Source organism: Somniosus microcephalus, chromosome 10 (genome assembly GCF_052327205.1).
Source record: "Somniosus microcephalus isolate GS21.2 chromosome 10, FLI_Smic_1.0, whole genome shotgun sequence".
Lineage (NCBI taxonomy): Eukaryota > Metazoa > Chordata > Chondrichthyes > Squaliformes > Somniosidae > Somniosus > Somniosus microcephalus.
In genome coordinates this window covers 175,789,767-175,811,801 of record NC_140996.1, presented here as the reverse complement: position 1 = coordinate 175,811,801, position 22,035 = coordinate 175,789,767, and the positions used below count along the sequence as shown (strand labels likewise).

The 22,035-nt window shown below is 43.2% G+C and overlaps 1 protein-coding gene across 6 annotated transcripts in view; it reads right to left on the bottom strand.

Moving 5' to 3' along the window:
* Positions 1-22,035, bottom strand: part of LOC147111867 (tumor necrosis factor receptor superfamily member 19-like) — a 98,312-nt gene that overhangs the window by 57,079 nt on the left and 19,198 nt on the right. For all 6 annotated transcript variants that reach the window (XM_085999197.1, XM_085999199.1, XM_085999201.1 and 3 more), the window contains 2 exons: positions 7,382-7,560; positions 2,508-2,593 (listed from right to left, as the gene is read on the bottom strand). In XM_085999197.1, the coding sequence (XP_085855323.1) occupies positions 2,508-2,593; positions 7,382-7,560 (265 nt within the window). The remainder of the gene's footprint in view (positions 1-2,507; positions 2,594-7,381; positions 7,561-22,035) is intronic.

The following is a 22,035-nucleotide window of genomic DNA, read 5'->3' as shown; positions in this document are numbered from 1 at the left end:
GATAACTGTGAAGGAATGCTAGTGGACAATTTGTTATCTAAACATTAAACTGTCACCATTATGGAGGAAGGCTCTTGACTCCACTTTGCTGTCCTTTTGGTCTGGAGCATCTCCAACCCACCCACACACATTTACACTGCAGCAAACTCAAGGGAGCTTTGTCTCCCAGGTCCTTGGCTTATGTATATGCATGAATGAAAGCAGTCCTCAATGCAGGGGTATCATTTGTCAGTCTTGATACTAAGTTGTCATCCTTTGCTTTAAAAGACACCACGGGAGACAATGATGTGAAGATTCCAGTGACATTTTGCCTTTATAGCTCTAGAATCTAGAACAGCAAATCCACTACTGGCTGTCATTCCAGTAAGATGCTTTTTTATGCAGGAAAAGTACTTGAGGTACAATGGCCGTTGATTAATTTGAAGGCAAAGGCACTGTAGCTTGTGGTAATATTCATTAATCACTGTCAGCTTCTCCCAGATATTAAAAGGGCTTATGTTACATAAGCATGCTTGACTTGGCACACCTGTTCTAGTCTAACCTCAGTGTGATCACTGACTCTCCACTTGCCCTTCCACACTGAACTGCTTTCAGAAAATCACACTCAAACACCAGTTGAACACCATCTACTGGATATCTCAGACCTGATAAATACCACATGCATATCCAACCCTTCACTAAATAAACTAAAGCCTAGGTATCCTTTTATAAAATTTACTAAATTGCCCCCATTTACTCTGTCTTTAGCTTTCTGTAATTTCTTTCTATGGTTAGCCCTGTAAAAAAAAACCTGACTATTAAAATATAACGCTACTTATCTGTACATTGTTCTGATAACAGTCACAACATCTCAATTTATGTATGGCATTTAGTCAAGTGTCAGATTAATCAATAATAAAGATTGAATTTCAAATAATTAAGATCTCAGGAGAAATCAAAGTCAAGCATAAATATCTTAAAGAAACACCTGGGTCGATTTTAACCTTACCCACCTGACAGAAACTGAGCAGGTGGGCAGTTGCAATGTCCTGGTATACTTACCTCCCAGAAGGCCATCCAGATCCCACTGACTTTTACACAGGCTTCTAGACGGGCTGCTAAGCCGTCTGCCCAAAGCCTTCTTTAAATATGCTGATCAGTGTATGATGGCATCATTGGGCCCCGGCTACGATTTTTAAATCAGGCCTAAATGGGGAGGTCGCCAAGGCTTTCCCACCAGACTGAAGAGAAGTGAGACATGCCAGGAAGATGAAGAGGCCCAAACAGCTAAGTTTCTCACTTTGCTTTGAGTAGCCAGGCAGAGCAGAAGTGCTCCTCCCGATCCCACAAGGAAAGTCGTGGCCTCCCCTGCCCCGGACATAAGCCCCTCCCCCCAAGCTTCACTCCCACGAGAACCTCCTGGAAATCCCTTCCCCATACCTACCTTCATGCCAAGGGGGGCAACCATGGGCTGGCTGAATTTTGCAAGGCCGGCAGCTCTTTCCCACCCACTTCCCACATGGAACAGGTGGAAATTAGACCAGCTCTGTGTTAGTAAGGCCCGGGAGTTAAAATAGCCCAGGTTTCAAATTTTCCCCACCCACCTGAAACCGGTCTGGAGTTAAAATTGACCCCAGGGTGTCTTCATGTAAAAACACTTTGTTGGGGGCAAACCAGGAGAGATGGGCACCATTTTCATCATAATGGTGTCACATGGGAATTCATCCTGACATGAATCATATTATCAATCATGTATTTATAAACTGTAAAAAATATTTTGCAAACACTTTCTTAAAGACAATCCTTTAATGGAGGAAGAAGTATCAGCAAGTTAGTGTAATCCCAATTCTTGTCAGCCTTTGTTATTCAACAATATTAAAGATTAAATTGAGTGGTCTATCAAAGCCACACTGGAAACACATTCTTCAGGGATGTAGTAGATGTATGTTTGTGGATCTTTTCTATGTCTCTGTGGCAATAGTTCAGTGTGAATGAGTCAACTGGAGATTCAGCAATTATACTAGACCTTTAGATATACTTCTTCTAGGACTCACTTTTGTCCAGTTCACAGTTGCATATTTTATTTCTTGCATCAGGCTGGATATAAATGATGCATCTTGACATTCTTGCAGCTACTTGCTGATCACTATTTTCTTCATAGAGTTGGATGCAAGGAGTAACTGGTAGATTTTGCTTGAATAAATACAGTAAGATTCACTCTGTATCTGTACTCTAAACTCTTTATATACTTGCTGGTGTGTAGTTAATTTGATATCTACCGTTTTTTGCGTAAAATATGCCAGTGACTGTTACATTTGTTCCATAAAAATGATTTGAAAAAATGAATCACTTTATATCATACCCTGAAAGAGGTGACTGAATGTGGTAATGATTACCTGGTATGCATTTTACTATCTCCTTATGATTCTGATATACCTTCAAAAGATATTGGTGCAGCTCCAGCTCTAAATGAATTGCAACTGCAGCGCTGGGTCTGCAAGATACATGAAACAAGCTTGTATACTCACAGTGAGGCTCATAAGGAGGAGGAGGGTCCCCACATGGAATGCACTCCATTTCCTGAAAGCCACCCAATTTGGTCTTTCTATAAAACCTGGAAGGAGAGAGCGTCATGTTAGTTTTCTGGAATATAATTTTATGGGATTAACAATGCACTCAATATTTGCCTTTCTCACTTTTTGGGATACAGGATCCAAGCACCCAGGAGCCACTGTAGTCCTACTACTCAGAGAGACTCCAGCTGGCTCACTCTTCATACCAATACCAGCTGTAAAAAATGGAAGGCCTTAGGCCTTGTAAGGCGGGAGGATACCAACTGGAAGGAAGCATATGCATTTTATAATGTAAAATGCTTCTGCCTTTGACTAATATAATATTCAAAATAAAAATCTTCTGAATAAAGGAGAAATATTGCACTCTAAACATGGTGCTGTACCTTTGGTCTTGACTGTGGTGACCTCTACAGTTGGATAGCTGGCCAACACTTACCATATGCTTCACAGCTAAATAGTAAAAGTTGGGTGGCATAATAGAGAGGCGACTGCTACCTATGGAATCCTACCCCAGTTAGGGAGTTAATGCCTTCAGAAGGAGAGGTAATTGGAGGCAAGAGGAACACAAAGAGAGGGATGTGCAATATATAAGGTAAATCAATTGTAGAAGGGTTCATTGATTAAGTGAAGGGAGAAGTCTATTCACAGGTTACTGTGTACATGTGGCTAGAGATGGATCAAAGCACATGTAGAGCAGGAATGACACGTTAAATTAATGCTAGAGGAAATGCTTTTTAAAAACTAATTTTGAGTACTTCAAAGTACTACTGCCTCCTTAAAGATCTATTGTAGGACATGGTGTTGAAGGTAGCTACCCAACACCAAACCCTGTGCACGGTAATAATAGTGTAAACTGAGGCACTGCTGCAGGGTAAATCTCACAGAAAGTCAAAGGAAATGGTTTTATTGCTGTTTAAACTACAGTTCTGCACGGAAAAAATCTATTACGTTACACAACTGGACATTTTGGAGAGAAAAAACGTTGATTGCGAAAATATTTAAAATTAATAAATGTTTTTGTTCTATAGAATTTTTAATTCCACTCTCAGTATTAGAAAGGGTTTCATCTCAAGGACCTGGGTTCAAATCCATTCTACAAACATGAGGTGTTATTTTGGTATTCTCATTCAATTCCTAGTAAGCATGAGCCCATTGCATAAAACCGCCTCTAACCTGACACGATTTGGCACTAAATTGGCAGTCTCACTGAGACACCACAGGAGTCATGGGGAAATGGAAAATCTTATACTGTTACCATAGGAAGTGCTTTTCTGAGGTTGAGGCTGAGGCACATTGTTGGAATAAAGGGAGCTTTACCCAGGATCTAACTATGCTATACTTAACCTGGGAATGCTAATACTGAAACTGGGTGGGTGTCTGATCTGAAAGGTGTTCCATTCCTGAAACCACAATGTCTCACCCTGAAAAACACAAAATGCATAAAAAATAACAAAAAAAAGAAAACGTTAGCTGTCTGACCAGTGATCCTTCTTCACCTCTGGCTATCAACTTCCCTAACTCTGTTGTAATGAAATTACTATGCCCAGTGCTCCTCTGAACTCTCCCCCTAAGCTTCAAATACACGATCTTCCCTTCCATGCTCCTCTTTTTCCCTGCAACCACTGTATTGAAATCGAGAAGCACTCCAGCATCTCCTACTTGAACTCATTTTTTTCCAAAGACCACAAACTGTGGAACTCCTTGCTCCTTTTAATTTTCCTTTCATCCTACAATCTACAAGGTTTTTACAATCAAAGTTTGGTGTCATCTAATCATCGTTTCTTGATTTACCTAGACTTCTTTCCTATTCTTTTCAAACTTGGTGCATCTTGCACTGTGACCCACGGCCCTTCACCTTAGTTTCATTTAAGAAAAAGTCAAGTTTTCCAATTATAGTTGAAAAAAAAGGTTCAGATTTTAAAGGGTGAAAAAGTCATTCTAAAGGTGCTCTAAAGATCAGCTGGAAAAACTAATATAAAACTGGCTGAATCACATTGAAAAACATCAAAAAAAAGTTTAGTGGTTGGGAGTCCTTTGATTATTACTTATAAAACAGAAATATAACAAGAGGCTTTCTTGCATCCATTTGGGTTAATCAGTGGTTTTACAGATAGGAAATACAGTAGGAAAAGCTTCAGACTGACTCATTTTACATTGGGCTTAAGTGTGTATAATGTGACAAATCACTATAGCAAAATTGTAGACTGTTCTCATATTGCAAATGTCTATTCTATTTTTGGAAGGGTTAAAAAGGAGAAAAAACTTTAAAATTTCCCTTTGTGCAGTCCTGTTGCCTGTTGTGCAGCATCCAAGAAGCTGAGTTCCTCCTACATACCAAATATTTATTTCCCCTTCAACAACTCAGAACTTTCTGAAACACTGTCTCAAAACTGTGGAACTCCTTTCCTCCTGCAATCTACAGGCTTTTAAAACTGAAACTTGGCATCGGCTAAACCGTTCCTTGTTTTCACTCATTCTTTTTAACCTCGGTGATGTGTTGCCCAGCCTGGGATTCTCAAAAATTCTTCCTCTCATACATACTGAAATCATTGCTCTGTAAAAGATTTTTGTCCCACTAAAATGGGACGGTTTGCTTGTTTTGTGCTGCACTGTGCTACACTTCACTAAAAGTAGCTCCTGCACATATAGCAGGGCCGGGGACATTACTTGACTAGTTGAACAATTGTGGAACATTCTTAGTATCCACCCTTGTTTACAGTTCTCATTTCCTGAGTTAATTCCTCACTAAAGTAAATTGACAGAGTATTAAATTCAAGTATTTAACTAAAATGATAGACATTCCATTTTATAAGCTGACCTTCCATTACCTCTTTTAAAAGCATACATATTGAACAAAGGAATGGGAAAAGCGTCGCAACAAAAGAGCATCAGGCTGTTCATCACAGAGTGAGCAATAAACAGAATGGCAGGCAATAAAACTGAGAAACATGCCTAATGGCTTGTAAAAATCTGCTCTAATAGTCACAGTTGTCAATGTTAGCTAAAGGATCAAGACGTCACATTCAAAAACAAATAAAAAATAGTGGCAGTTGTGATTTTGAAAACCTTTGAACAATCTAATACCTCAATTTAATTTCACGATGTATATAACCCAGCATTTCTTTAAAAATAAGTTACCATATTGTAACAAATGAATTGAGGGTGGCACAGATCATGGTGAACCTTAATGAACTCAAGGTTGGTGCAGACCATAGTGTATTTTATTGCTCTGTGCTGTAGAGTGGTAAATTCCAAGTTTGTATTCATGGTTCTCCATAATTTTCCAATTTTGAGATGTTACAAGGAGGTATTGATTGAAGGCTATGCATTTATTTTACATGCAAGAAGCGAAAGTTGGTGGGACAGTCACATTGGACAGCTTTTGATTAATAGTAACATCTAGTCAGGCCTTAGATGCCTCAAAATATTCAATCAAAACCAACATTATGAAACACTAATCAATCTCCTGTGGGGTTACACAGGGGGAGTGAAGACCAAGTGCAGCATTCAGGTCAAATGCCATTAGAGTTCAGGGGGGATAACTGGACTGAGGCTGGAGAGTTGATGGGGCTAGGGGATAGAAGGGAGGGGGTGGAGGAGGAAAGAAGGAAAGGGTTGGGGGAGGGACGATAAGGGAGTGGGTTGGGGAGAGAGGAGGAAAGAGGAAGGGAGATGATAAAGGGACAGAGGTAGGGGTGGGAAAGAGGGTAAAACTATCTTGGCGTGGTGGTGGGGGGATGGGGACCAAGCATTTTTATCTGAGCACTCCCCGTCTCTGTCCCTGTTATGTGTAGATGCTAGTTTTACTGACGTGTAGCACATTGCAGTACAAAATGAACAGGGGTTCCCATTCTGAGTAGAACAGTCCATTTGCAGGGCAGTGCTTTCAGTGTTTATGATGAGAATCCTAGGTGAAGTTTAACCAAGTTTAAAACGAGAGCCCACAATCACCCCTCTCATTGACAGGAATTTTGTGGCCTGACATATTTTGATTGATGCAAGTGTGACAGTGCAGCTTGATGAAGTGCAAACATGTGCCTCCATGGAGCAATGGGATGTGGGATCACAGCAAACCTTTCCCTCAACCATCTACCCCGAAATAAAAACACACACCACTCAGCTCTTGATCTTGATCTTAGTTGAGCTGCTGTGGGGTAGCACTGGGTGCATGCAGGGATTTCCCAACAGAGAGAGGGAGGAATCATCATCCTCTAGGTGACTCGTCCACCTCCCAGTGCCTGCTTTCAGAACAACATGGTTGAGTCCATGGGGAGATTGTCCTCCTGCACTGCCTGCAGGTCCTCTCATTGATGCTTTTTACAGCAAATATGCCTCTGTGAAATGCTTTGGGATGTTTTTCTATGTTAAAGGCAAAACCCAAATTGTTGCACAATTCAGGGAAACCCAACTGAGAAAATATGGAGAATAGAACTTAGAAAGAGAAGAGGGTTGCCCATCCAAAGAAAGTGACAGCAGATTCCACACTGGCTATCTTGTAGATTTGTCCCAAATCAGGCGATATTTAATTTTGTCAATTTCTGTTGTATACACAGTCCCTTTAAATTTCCCACCATCAAAAAAAGCTCTGTTACAACAGAAAGTGTGATAAATGACATTAAGATGAACGGGGAAGGTTTTAAAATGGTTCAGGTGGATTATTTTACAAAAGTGCGCAGATAATGAGCAGATTTCAATTTTGTAACCCAGCATCCTGTGGGAACTGATGAGTGGGAATTTTACAACACTTTATGAGTTGAGGGAGATTGAAATTGGGTCATCCCAGATACTTGGCAAGCACACAGATCAAATCTGATGCTCCTTGAACCTACCCCGACAAGCAGTCTCCACACACCGCATTACTGGTGGCTGTGCAGTTGGCCTTTTGGATGCGGTTTACGAGAGCACAGTCCAAGCATGGCTTACACTTCTGAAATCCCCAGTCTTCCTTGAACCTGCTTGGCCTGCAGGTCACGCACTGTCCATCATCCCCATATCCAAACCCACATTCCTGTAAGGATTAACAAGAAATACCCACTGTTAGAGAAAAAAAGGAGCGTGAATAAGGAGAAATTACTAGGATAAAAACAAGAGGCATGTGTAATGATTACTGCAGACAGGCCTCAGTCAGGAGACAATGGCAACCTTTCAGTGGATTCAAATGTCCCTTTCACTACTAATAATCTCCCTTACTGCTTTAATCAACACTTAATCATTCAGTCATTTCACAGCGCACAGATAATTTGAATGACAATAAGGCTTGAGGTCTCCTACAGCTATATTATTAATAGCTATGGTGGAGTTATTTTTTTAATTAAGTCAGTCATGTGAATGTCCAGGAGTAGGGAGTAAATTAAGTGCTTCTGCATTCATTCATTGTGTTCTAAAATCTGAACAGTGCTGTGGGATTCATTTGTTTCTGAGGAACAGAAGATTATTTCTGTACCTTTAAGGACTTGTTTGAGGCTAAAATTCTATTTGTAAATTATGCTGCTCAATTTAATTTGTGTGCTTAGAAATTTCATCTCCATCTTCCAGTCCAATGAAACAAGAACAGCACTGAAGCACTGGAACCCTGAGTATAATGTAACAATTCCCTTACTCCATCTACTCTTAAGTATTATTAGTCATCTATATATTTGGTAGTCGACAAACAAACAATCAGTGTCATCCAGGCTCTGGGCCTCATTTGACAGCCAGCCAGACCCCAGACTCTGCCTGCCAGCCAGCTAACCAGACCCAAATCCTGACTGCCTTGGTCTCAGATTCTCACTGCTAGCCAAACCTCAGACCCCGAATGCAGCCAACTAACCGAGCTGAATACCCTTTTACCCCAGGCTTTGATCCCCAATCATTGACTCGTATAGGGCATCTGGTTTGTACATGTAACTCAAGTCACTTCTTCCTCACTGAGGTTGCTCTGCTAGGATACAAGCTCCACCAGGTTCCCCCACACCCCTTTCAAACCATTGTTGCTCTGGACTCAAGCTCTGAATGTTCTCTCTCATCTTTTAGCCCCACTCTCCTCCACTTGTCCCCTTTCCTACTAGGCCCCTATTATCAATACATCCCACATCTCCCTTTTGATTCTGCAACCCATATGCTGCTGCGTCTCTGCTGATCTCCTTTCCTGCCACTGCCCCAGGGTTGTGTCCCTCCCTGGATAGGTCCATGGCTTCCCTCTGCTCCGCCCTTGACATCCTCTGCCATGCCCACTGCTGTTCCTGATCTTCTAAAGCAACAACCTACTTCACTTCATTCCTCTCCGATGGCACAACTCCTGGCCGCCTCCTTCCCTGGAAGCAAAACTCTATAACCTCCTTCATATCTCTCTCTGCTCCCCTGTAACCCCTCTGATTGCCTTTGTGGGTACCCTATTACTCATCCACTCTCCACAATCTCACACTGGATGAGTCCATCGACATCCTGAGCCTGACCAAAACCTGACTCCCCGGTGGCAATTCCTCCTCCTTCACAGAGGCCGGCTGCCCTGCCCCACTTACAAGATTCGCCACTTGTCCCACCCATGGCCCTCATGGTTCTATATCAACCCCTACTCTTCTGACACTTTTGTCTATTTTGAGCACCTAACCCTCTACCATTCTTCTTGTTTCTTTTATAAGGATCTTATCAGTTACTGCCCGCCCAAATCCCCGGAGAATTTCCTCAATGAAACCTCCTTGTTTTGCCTATGCACAGAACCCTATAAAAATACCCTCAATGCCCACAACACTTGAAAATTCTCTAAATCTGCTACTGTACAACTGCATTTTCATGCCCTTTTCTTTCCTGTAATGCAAGTGATGAATGCTGGGTATATTAAGCCAAGCCTCTGTCCCACTGCAGTTTTAGTGCAATCGCTGTACTTGTGGGGAGAAAGCAGGGACAGGGTACTGAATTTGGATGATCAGCCATGATCGCATTGAATGGCGGAGCAGGCTCGAGGGGCTGAATGGCCTACTCCTGCTCCTAGCTTCTATGTTTCTATGTTTTCATATTATAGCTAAAGCAACTGAGTTTCAGTTTTCAGAGAAAAGCAAATGGAATTGTGGAATATGGTCCCCTAAAGACTGGTAAAAGTCCCAGAATTCAAATTGATGATGTCAGAATTTGATTTATCTGGTTATCAGAAACCAGTGGCCCTCATCATAAGCCTATGTTCAGGGAATTTTTAAGTTATCAGTTGTGTTTGAATTTTCAGCTTTGATGGACTGTGTCAGCTTTTCTTGGTCACCTTTTACAAATGTTTCAGATTGACATGTCTGTTGTCTCTGTACTGGTCAGTGTGTGTTTTTAACTGCAAAGAGCAAATTCGTACCCCCCGTGGCTTTTATTTTATCTGCTTGGATCTCTGATAGTACAGTTAAAGGGTGTTGACTATCTCCCAAACAATGGTTGCAGATAAGACCTCTGGCTTCCTCATCAGGTGCCAATGTTTGGGATCCATTTTCCAGTTCTTGCCTGAGCTTATTATTATGGTGTGCCTGACTGTAGAAGGGCCTCCTGGTTTGTTTACAGGCAGCAGTGGACTTGAAAACACTATAATGCCAGCTTTAAGTCACTGAACCAGTGCAAATACTATAAACCTCAGCCTTGTGCTCAAAGTGAGCCTAACAGAGACAGTCTGGGTACCATTAAGATGTGGTAAAGAATAGATTTGAGTGCAGGTTGAAGCAATTGCCTTAGGATTGAAGTAATTTTCCATGTGTTCAGGTAATAAAATAATTTTAATAGAAACTTTACCATCAGGTGTGCATTACAGCAATTTTGACAACTAACAAGGAATTGCTACATGAAATAAACGGTCTCAGTTTACTTAAAAGCGGGTTTTTAATTCTTTCTAGTTTCTAATGAAACATTATTTGTCCTAAAGTTACTTTATAATATTTGTTTAGCTATTTGAAAAAGGAAAACCCTTTGAAGTCAGAGTTCAACGGGTTTTATTGGGTCATTATAGTGAGTTATTGCCTTTGAAAGCTCAAACCCATTATTGATTTAATAAAACAGATTCTTTCTTCAGTGCATTATCTCACAGTCATACACAAAGGGACTCAGATAAACAATGTTTGAAGAGATATTACCAGCTCCCAGTCTTCCACACACATGGACCATATGGCTATAAATGGCCTGACACACAACCAAACATACTGAGGCATCTTGCACACACTATAACATGATACAAATACTCTGATGAAACAACACCTCCTTCGCATACAGACGAGATTCTAACTGTGCACACACCCAAAAGCAACCATTGAAACTGGTGCATCTCCTTTGATGAAGGTCACTCCTGAAAAAATCTAATGTTGAAGACTTCAATGTCTGTAAATACTAATTGAAAATTACTTTCATATAAGCAGCTCCTTCAATAACTATTGGGTAAGGTATTATCGAATGCAGCACTAAGCCATGCAGATCAGAAGGTCACAGGCTCAATAACCAGTCCGTGCTGAGTTTGTTGTTAGCAACCAGGGCAACAGTTGGGGTGCTACAATTAGCTTCAGCACCCCTGGGCTAAAGAGGGGCAAATCCCTCAGGTTCCTGGTTCTGATCCAGTGAGGTGCTGCTGGGAAGTGTGTGTATGTACAGATGCCACTATTCATTGTCAAGGCTCACACATGAAGAATGATCCCTTGGGCAAGGTACGGGAGGGTAGCTGGTGTAATGGTACTATACCCCTGCAAGAGATAAAGCCTACAAGAGAGGAAGGGACACATTGCGGGTGGGTGGGTGAGGGAATACTAGAATACACTTCTAAAATAAATCTGCATAGCCTACATTTATTCTGAATCTCAACTTTCTCTCTTGAACAGTCTTCAACTCATTAGCCGAGTATTGTAAATGTTGGTAATTTGGCAAGTTATCAGCTTATTTAAGTAATTTGTTTTGGAATCTCCCTCTAGGGTTAGCAGCAGGTCCAATTCTAAGGAGCTCAGTTTTGCTCCCTCTTATTATAAAATAACATCAGTTCTTGGGACGTTATCAATAACCGGGATCAGTACAGAATTTGCTGTCCCATTTTCTTAAGGGGCAACAGTGGAGATTTCAGACAGGCCTCCAGCTACATCTGATGCAATTTTCACTTTTAATTTTAGCTTTTAAGTGTCACTTTAAAATAATTAATTGGCAATGTGATTCTGTCACTGATCACAACACTGAACTCTTTGTTTAGTACCTGGCAAAGTGCCTTGAAAGACCATTACTCAAACATTAGAAATAACTGGATAAAAACTAAAGACTTGCACACTGAAGAGGGGCTCCCATTAACAGGCTGTTAATCAACTGCTATTTGGAGATTTAAGTTTGTTTCTTCATTAAAGTGATAGTTCGATATAGAAAAGAAAAGTGTTTTCAATTTAAAACAGCTCTGGCAGGTCAAATAGGCCAAGTTGCAGAATCATGAGCATGAATTTAAGTCTACGTTGGATTTCCAAACTTGTATGGATTTATTTGCATAAACACAGCTTAAAAAGGATTTTTGCTTTATTCAGAAAAAAATCTTCCCTGACGTCCTTTTACTTGGTGCCCCAAATCCCCACAGATGCATTTTTACAAAGGAAAAGAAGGATTAGCCGAGCATACAACCAAGTGACTGGAGGCTGAATTTGGCCAGCATCAGATACTGGGACGCAGTGATGCGTCCATTGAATCTGTGCCTTTACAACACGTGGCCAGGGAAACTGGGCCGGGCACTCCCCCGCGTGAATTCTGCTGGCATATGGCTCCATTGGCACGGCCGCACTCAACACCTTGTCTTAGCAGCCATTTCTCATGTGTGAGCTTAGATAGTGAGAGTTGGCAGGCTGCAGTATTTTGGCATTGGGCCACCACAGGTGTGCTCAATCCTGTTCTTATCCCACATTAACACACATTTTCCAGCAGAAGTCACTGCATAAGAATGAGAACCCAGGCTGACTTTTCCTTTCCCTTTTCCTAATCGAGGTATCGATATTACTAGGAAGCACCCACCACTGTCCAAATCACAGAATCACAGAAACCCCACAGTGCAGATAGAGGCCATTTCGGCCCATCGAGCCTGCACCGACACATATCCCACCCGATCCCCGTAACCCCTTCACCAACACATATCCCACCCTATCTCCGTAACCCCACACATTTTAATCCCCCTAACACTAAGGGTCAATTTATCATGGCCAATCAACCTAACCCACACATCTTTGGACTGTGGGAGGAAACCGGAGCACCCGGAGGAAACCCACGCAAACACGGGGAGAATGTGCAAACTCCACACAGACAGTCACCCGAGGCCGGATTTGAACCCGGGTCCCTGGCGCTGTGAGGCAACAGTGCTAACCACTATGACTGCAGACAGGCCAGCAGAACCTACTTTCTGCCTATATAGCTCAGTTCCACAATCTGCAGTGCATTTATCATTGATTGTTTTTAAAAAAAAATAATCTTGCCATGTTATTTCCTTTAACAAGGAGAATGTGACCAATCCTTAACTTCTGCAGCATACTCTCTTGTTGATCTGGCCCGGCTTTAAAAGCTATCTTCCCAAAATACATGGGACAGAATCAAAACAAACTTTAATTAGAACATCCCCTGCCAAAGAAAATGATGAAGGGGGCCTGTCAGGATCAGGCTGCAAACAAGATCTCAAACATGATGAGCTTATATCAGACTACATGGAAAGTGGGGCATTGTCAGACCAAATCAGTTATATATAAACTGCTGTAATATTAACAAGTTCAGATGACTTTGAAGTGGGTGCCAAGCATGAATAAAAAATAGAAGTGGCTTTATGAAAAGCCCACTTCCTGACAGTCTGTTAAAAAGAATGCAGGGTAACGTTTAGATAAGAGCAAAGATGTGGGTTGTGTAGGAGTAACGCAATTCTTTGAAAAACAATCCACAGATCCCAAATTATAGATATGGTTTATTCCATTATATAAATGAACTCTGTTAAATAACCAGAAATTCACTTCTCCAACCATGTCTGTACATGTTATAATCTTTGTTGAATGCTGGTAAATTAATTTTTTTAGTCCAGATTACATATTCACTCAGGTTTATAGTGGAAACTGCACATTCTGCATCATATCCCTTTTTGGCTGCAGTACACAGAATCGTTTGGCTTTCTGTCAAAAGACAGTAACACTAGTACAGTATTCATTTAATAAAGTTAATCGTTTGCTGCTTAAGGGCATTTGTGCATTGTCCTGCGGGTAGGGATTAATGATCTATAGTTTTGGAATTTGTCCTTGATTTGAATGGATCCACTTCGGGCAAGCAACCATCAATGTACAAGTGACAGTTGATAGAATGGGTTTATTATCTTCAGCACAAACAATATACCTAAACTTTTTAGAAATACTATAGTCCATCAACGAATGCTAAATGTTGGATTTGTTGATTTTGTAACATAAAAGAGCTTGCATTTATATAGCACCTTTCATGTCCTCAGGACTTCACAGCTGATGAAGTACTTTTTTGAAAATGTAGAGCTAGATTTTGAGGGGGGGTCAGCGGGCATGATCGGTGGCGGGTTGGATGAGAAAGATTTTTTTCCCCCAGCGGGTTGGGACCGCGGTGTAAACCCGCCGCCACGTGTTTTCCCCAATGTCGGGTCTGTCAGCGCTGAGCACACCCAACAAGCAATGGTGGGGAAGGCAATTAAAATCATTAGTGGCTTGTTTACAGCCACCTATCAATAGTTTTTTTCCCAGCTTTTTAGATTTGACAGGTCGCCCACTGATTTCCCGCTGTGCCTAGGCCTCGTCTGTGAAGCTGAGGCAGGAGGTCAGTGGCCATTGAATCAGCTGATGAGTTGACCGCTTCAAATGTCAAGTCAAAACTCCCAGCTGATTGAGATATGTTCCCTTAACCACTAGTTTTTCCAAACTGCATTTCCACTACAGATTCAGGATGCTGCAAGTCTTTACACAAGTCTCCATCCAGTCTGACCTCATTTCCTCTCCCACCATTGACAGATCGCTTCTGTCATCTCTACTTCACCTGCCATCTATTCCATTAGCATGGATGCCCTTGAAACTCTCTCACCTTGGTCCTCAGAATCCCACCACGATCAGCACCAGGCACACCAGCAGCACCAACAACAACACCAACCTTCTCCACAATCAACTGATGCTGCACAGGACACAGGGCATCAACACCCGACCACACTGCTGTCCGGGATGCCAGGGATGGCCTCACCATGGCCAGATTTACTTGTACACACTGGCTGCCACATGATGTGCCAGATTGGCACCACCCCACACCAACACCATAAAGCATCCCTACAATGTCCAAGCCGTTCCTTTCACACTCATGACCATTGCGGGGTACCGTTATGTCTCACCATTCATTGCAACTCACTAAGCTACTTCCAAAGATGCACACAAATCTGTCCAAGATCGCAAAGTGTTGAAAAAAGGTTTCAAAGTTTGACATTACATTAACAGAAACTTTACATGAACATTGCATAAAATACCCAAGTGCCTACCCTTGTGTGTTGTTAGTTGGTATGATTGGACTAGGATGAGGGTGAGTGTGAGGGGTGGCGAGTGAGATGGGGATGTGATAATGTAGATTAAGAGGGGTGGGTGGAGGTGCAAGGTAAGTTGGTGTGAGTAAGGTTGTGCAGGAGTAGGGTAGGGAAGGCAGAGTGATGGGGATGTGATGAGAGGCACAGCAGGATGAGGTTGAGTGTGGCCTTTACTAAAGTTTTGTGATCTACTGAGATCATTGAAAGGTTTGCGCCACTGCACCCAGGTCCTCCTGACCACATCCCTGCTTGTGCCCTTCTATGCAATGTGCAACCAGGCTGTGTTGATCTCCTATGGAGGTCTCTTCCGCCCATGGGAAGGGAAGAGGTCCTCCCTGTGTGCTGTGACTCCCTCCATAAGCTTATAGAGGAAATCATGGGAGAGCCTGGGTACAGCCGTGCACCTCTGTGCAGTGCTTGTCAGTGTTTGCAGCACCTCAATGCTGTAGAACACTGACAGCACAAATGTCAAAAGAAAGTTGGCCATGGTTCCTTTAAGGAAACTGGCTGATGATACGGCATCAAATGACGTCACCAGACCCACTTCCTCTAATTAGCCGGGAGACACGCTGGGCGGGCTTAACAAGCCCAATCAATGGAAAGTCATTTCAGAGGCTGGGATGAGGACAGCAGCGGGGTCGGGACCCTCCACCGACGTCGCCCGCCACGGACCCGCCGAGGTTTGTAAAATCACAGCCTGAGTTACTGTTGTAATAAAGGGAAATGTAGCAGGGATGTTGGTTAAGGGATAAATATTGACCAGGACTCCCCTGCTTTTCTTTGAATAGTGCCATGAGGATCTTTTATATCCACCTGAGTGGGCAGACAGCCCTTGGTTTAATGTCTCCTCTGAAAGACAGCACCTCCGTCAGCCTAGATTTAAGTCTCTGGATTTATTACGTCCGTGAATGATTGAGACACGGACAGCAGGAGTTGAACAAAACAAGTCTTTACTGATGGAAGTCAATAGTGAAACTGAAACAACAGAGGCTCACTAGCGCCTTTTATACAGGGGTGGTCACTGCCGGTACTGCAGTCTGAGACCAATTATTCTCTTAAGGTACATACACAACAATTCCTCCCCTTTTAGATAAACAGTACATAACATTCATTTAACAACTAAATGATAACTAATTACAATCACAATTACGGTTGCTAGATACATTGGTTAAGTTTAAGCAATTATAAGTTCAGTCTTTGAGGAGGCTTCCTGATTCTGTCTGGATAACGCCTCTTTGGAGTATCAGGTTCTTCTGGCAATGTTGAGTTGAAATCAATGTCGTTGTTTGGTTCATCTGCTTCCAATATTACCGGTTCTGTGGTAGCTGCAATTGGAACGTCGATTTCATTACCAGGTGTATCAGATCGTGGTGTGGAGTTGACGTTTTCCAGTGACTCTAGAATCTGGTCAGCATGGCGTCTTACAATGCTCTCCCCAACGTCCACGGTATACGAGAGGTCCTTGTCGTGTACAAATTGTTCCTGGCTGCCATTTCTCAGTGCGGTAGTCCCGGGCCAAAACTGGTTGACCTATCTTAAAACTCCTGGTCAGCCTTTCATTCATATTCTGCAACTGCCTGTTCTCCACATCTCTTCGGACGTTTGGCTTAACCAAATCCAAGCGGCATCGTAGTCTTCGATTGAAGAACATCATGGCTGGAGTTTGGTTGGTAACCGCATGTGTTGCATTCCGGTAGGCAAACAAGAAGTTGTCCACCTTGTGTTGTAGGGGTATATCTTCATTACACATTGCCTTGATAGCCTTCTTGAATGTTTGGACAAACCTCTCGGCCAATCCATTAGTGGCTGGATGATATGGGGCAGATGTGTAATGCTTAACACCATTGTTCTTTAAGAACCTCCAGAACTCTTCAGACACAAACTGTGGTCCATTGTCAGAGCAAATCTGTTCAGGCAGCCCATTCCTGGCGAATATGGTTCATAAAACTGTGATAGTTTTTTCCGTGGTGGTTGAGGACATTTTTATTACCTCTGGCCACTTTGAATGTGCATCCACCGCAATTAAAAACATTGAGTCCATGAAGGGACCAGCAAAATCAATGTGCACCCTTTGCCATGGAGATGAGGGCCACTCCCATGGATGCAGAGGAGCTTGTGGTGGGGCGTTTTGAACCTTCTGGCATCCTGCACAGCTCTTGGTCATCTCTTCGATTTCTCTATCGATTCCCGGCCACCACACAAACGCTCTGGCTAAGTTCTTCATTTTTACCCCACCCAGATGACCCTCATGAAGCTCATTGAGCACTCTATCCGTCAACTTAGGTGGAATTACTACTTTGGATCCACACATCAAGGTTCCTCTGCACACTGACAGCTGTTCTCTTCTCGGTGAGAATGCTGGAAGCAGTGGTTCGCCATGTGCTGGCCATCCCTTCACCGTTAAATCATAGACCCGTGATAGTGTCGGGTCATTCCGTGTTTCCTTTTCTATGTTTGCATTCGTCACAGGGAGACATTCGACTATGGTCGAGTGGAATAACTCCATTGGATCCACTGCAAGGTCTTCTTCTTCCACCGTCGGCAACGGTAGGCGTGACAATCCATCAGCATTTCCATGCTGTTTAGTTCCTTTGTACTCGATGTCGTATTGGTGTGCCCCTAGGAAAAGGGACCACCTCTGCAGCCGTTGTGCTGTCATTATCGGTACACCCTTCTGAGGGTTGAAAATGGAGACAAGAGGTTGATGATCGGTAAGTAGAGTAAATTTTTGACCGTGCAGGTAGTGATTGAACTTCTTCACCCCCCACTCTAGGCTGAGGGCCTCTCTGTCAATCTGGGCGTAGTTACGCTCAGCAGAAGTTAACGAGCGTGACGCAAAAGCTATCGGCCTCTCTAAACCATCAAGGAATTTATGTGACAGTACAGCCCCAATGCCGTAGGGAGACGCATCACATGCCAATCTGATCGGCAGTGCTGTGTTGTAATGAGCCAATACTTCCCTTGAAGTGATTAAGTCCTTACTCTTCTGAAAGGCCCACTTACAATCATCGCTCCATTTCCATGCTACCCCCGTTCGTAGCAGGGCATTCAGTGGGTGCAGAATTGTCGACAAGTTCGGCAAAAACTTATGGTAGTAATTCACCAATCCGTGGAATGACCTCAGTTGCGACACATTTTCAGGCGCTGGGGCCTTAACAACCGCTTCAATTTTGTCAGGGGACTTATGTAACCCCTCTTCATCAATCACGTGGCCACAATACGATATCTGTTTCTTAAAAAATTCGCACTTGGGGTGGTTGGCTCGCAGCCCATGTTCCCGGAGTCTAGTGAGCACCTGTTCTAGGTTGTTAAGGTGTTCACTGTCATCTTCACCTGTCACAAGGATGTCGTCCAAGTAACACTGAGTCCCCGGAATCCCTTGCAGGACTTGTTCCATCGCTCTTTGCCATATCGCCGGAGCCGATGCTACTCCGAATACCAATCGATGATACTGGTAAAGACCTTTGTGAGTGTTTATCGTGAGATACTTCCTAGAGGACTCTTCCACCTCCATCTGCAAATATGCTTGTGCTAGGTCAATTTTTGTAAAACGCTTCCCTCCAGACAGTGAGGCGAAGATGTCTTCTATCCTTGGAAGAGGATATTGTACTGTGTGAAGGACTGGGTTCACCGTCACCTTGAAATCCCCACAGATGCGAATCTTCCTTGGCTCCCCGGACTTATTGCTTAACGTTTTCTTCATGACAGGAATGATGGGTGTCGCCCACTCGCTCCAGTCAACCTTAGACAACACGCCTGCCTTCTCCAGATTCTCTAGCTCTGCCTCGACTGCTGGGCGAATTGCATATGGTACCGGTCTTGCTTTGAAAAACTTGGGAACTGCATTCTCTTCTATTTTTATTGAGGCGGTTACGCCTTTAAGCGTGCCCAGTTCTTGTTGAAATACCTCTTTGGCGTTAGCTAAGATTGTTGACAATCGTCCAGGAGTGACGTCTTCATCTTTTTTACTGTCCACCGTCATTGCATGAATGGAGTGCCAATCTAAGTTTATCTTCCTGATCCATTCCCGTCCCAATAACGGTGGTCCGCCATTTGGCAGTATGTAGAGATACAATTTCCGTATTTTCTTGCCGTTGTATTCGACAGGCACCCTTATTTTTCCTCTGGGGTATACTTTTTGCCCCGTATACGTCGTCAAGACGATGGATGTCTCTCTCAAGGGTATGTGTGAAAATAGCCGCTCGTAGTCTCGTCGATTCATGACGGTTAGCGCTGATCCTGTATCCAATTCCATTTTAACTTGGGACCCTGCTATCGTGAGGGTGACCCAAATGGTTCGGTGATCCTCTTTTGCGATTACATTGTGAAGTTTGAGACAGCTTAGTCTCCTGTTCCCGGATTCACTATCGCTCATCTGGTCTTCGGAACTACTGTCCGTCATCTTTTGTACTTTCTTGTACGGTTCCTTAGTAGCCTTTTTGTTGTCGCTGGTCTTCTTCCCAGACCTGCAAACTCGTGCAATGTGTCCCATCTTCCCGCATTGCCTGCATATTTTGTCTTTGGACCAGCAGTCCTTCTGGTCATGGTTAGTTCTGCCACAGCGATAACATTTTGCAAATCCCCGTGTCATCTCGTGGGTGCCGTATTCCTGTGGTTTTTGTTGAATTTCTGCAGCTCCCCTGGCTGCTGCTTCATACGATACTGCCACGCTGAAAGCCTTATCTAGCGTCAGCTCTTTCTCTGAGAGTAACTTCTTCTGTGTTCCTTCACTCAGGAGTCCACAGACAAATTTGTCCTGTAGGGTATCTGCCAGTCCTGCTCCGAACTGGCAGTGCTTTGATAGCTTGCGTAGTTCCGTAAGGTACTCAGCATTGCTCTCATCTTTATGCTGATTTCTCCTGTGGAATTTAAATCTTTCTGCTATCAACAGCGGTGCAGGGTTTAGGTGTCCCTGTAGGACAGCAACAATTTTGTTAAAACTCTTCGCCTTTGGTTTGGCTGGAGTAATCAGGTCCCGCAATAGGCCGTACGTTCTAGCGCCCATTAAGTTTAGCAATATCGATGCCTTTTTCCCCTCCGCTATTTCGTTTGCCTCGAAATATACCTCGACTCTTTCCACATACGTGGTCCAGTCCTCTATTGTATTATCAAAAGCAGTGATACAGCCAGTCTTCGGCATCTTGCAAATCTAAAATGGCGCCTCCCGTGCTTTGCCTTCTTCCCCGATTTAACAAAATGGCGCCTCCCGCACTTTGCCTTCTTCCCCGCTGATTAAGATGGCGCCTCACGCGCTTTGCCTTCTTCCCCGCTGTTGTTAGCGCTGCTTTCCGCGGTTCCCGTTGCAACCTGCAGCTCCTCGCGGTTTCTTGCGCGTTTAATATTTTTTTTTTATTATTATCTTCCCGTCGTGGAACAACCCTGTGGGACTCTTGCCTCCCTCTTCGCGGGTCTATACGCAGCCCGGCTTTGTAGCACCGGCCGCGCCCTGTGTGCTCCACCCTCTCTCTCTCTTCCCGACAACGCTGCTCGGCCCCGTTGCAAACCACCCGCTCGAGTTCGCGACCGCCGCAGCCCAGGAAGGATCAGTGCACTACCTGCCACCAGCCCGATTAGCTGAAGCACCGTCGACAGGAACCAGGCCCCGCTTCCGACAGCTTCTCCAGCAATCTTCAACTCCGCAAACACACGGGCGGATGCCCACGGTCGACGCCCGTTTCTACTGCCTCTTACTTTCTTTTCTTTCTGGCCTCAACCTCTGCTCACTTCGCTGTAGAATGGATCCCAGGAGGTGGTGCAGACTGTAGGTAGGTTCGTATCTGCTCGTCGCCAGTATTACGTCCGTGAATGATTGAGACACGGACAGCAGGAGTTGAACAAAACAAGTCTTTACTGATGGAAGTCAATAGTGAAACTGAAACAACAGAGGCTCACTAGCGCCTTTTATACAGGGGTGGTCACTGCCGGTACTGCAGTCTGAGACCAGCTATTCTCTTAAAGGTACATACACAACAGGATTGGGACTTGAACCCATGACCTTCTGACTCAGAGGTGAGAGTGCTACCCACTGAGCCACGGCTGACACCTGAAAATGGTGCAGGCCATCCCAAGAGCTGTGTACCGATTGGAGATCCCTATTCGAAGCACCACAACCTCCCCCGTTCTTGGAAGTGCTGCTGCACCCATCCTACATGACTAAAGGTCATAGATCTGAAACGTTAAGTCTGCCTTTCTTTCTCCACAGATGCTGAGTGTTTCCAGTATTTTCTGTTTTTATTTCAGATTTCCAGCATCTGCAGTATTTAGCTTTTTCTCCTGGGCTGAATATTCAAAAGAATATCAGTAATAGCTCAAATGAACAAACATTTACTTAATTATTCAATTAAAAGATCAAGTGAGATTACAAAATTATTCCATTGTGAAATGGGCTTTGCATCTTTTTTAAATCACAGTTTTTGTAATACATTCTTTTCACTTTACGTTATGCTGAATGGCTTTATTTTCTATCGTTTTCTTTTAGTTACCATAGTAACACTCCAATACAAGAACAAAATTGCCAAAATATCAGCAGATACAAGCAACCCATTGGCACTTTGTGAATGCACCTTTCATTTAAACAATTCCAAAAATATCTTTCCTTCTGTACTTTCAGCTGTAAAAGAGAATACATCTGACAGTACCTGTCAGAACAGCAAGTTTTGTGCATCATTTGAATCAATTCCAATGTAATGAAGAGTTGTAATGTCTTTTGTTTATTTTTACAATACAATCTTCAATGTAAAAGCAATCCTTTTAAGTCATTTCATAAGATGCATGTTAAATAAATCAGAAGATTAAACAATATAATAGACTCCAGGCCTCAAGTTAACCCCACTTTTGATGATCAAATATGTCTATCCTTTTGGATTGCCATGTGAAAATTCTCATTCAGCCACCATTAGTTTCTTGAAATAAAGTAGCTGGCCATACTCATATTGAATAACACTATGAGCTAGAAATTCGGTGCATTTGCGCTGCTCG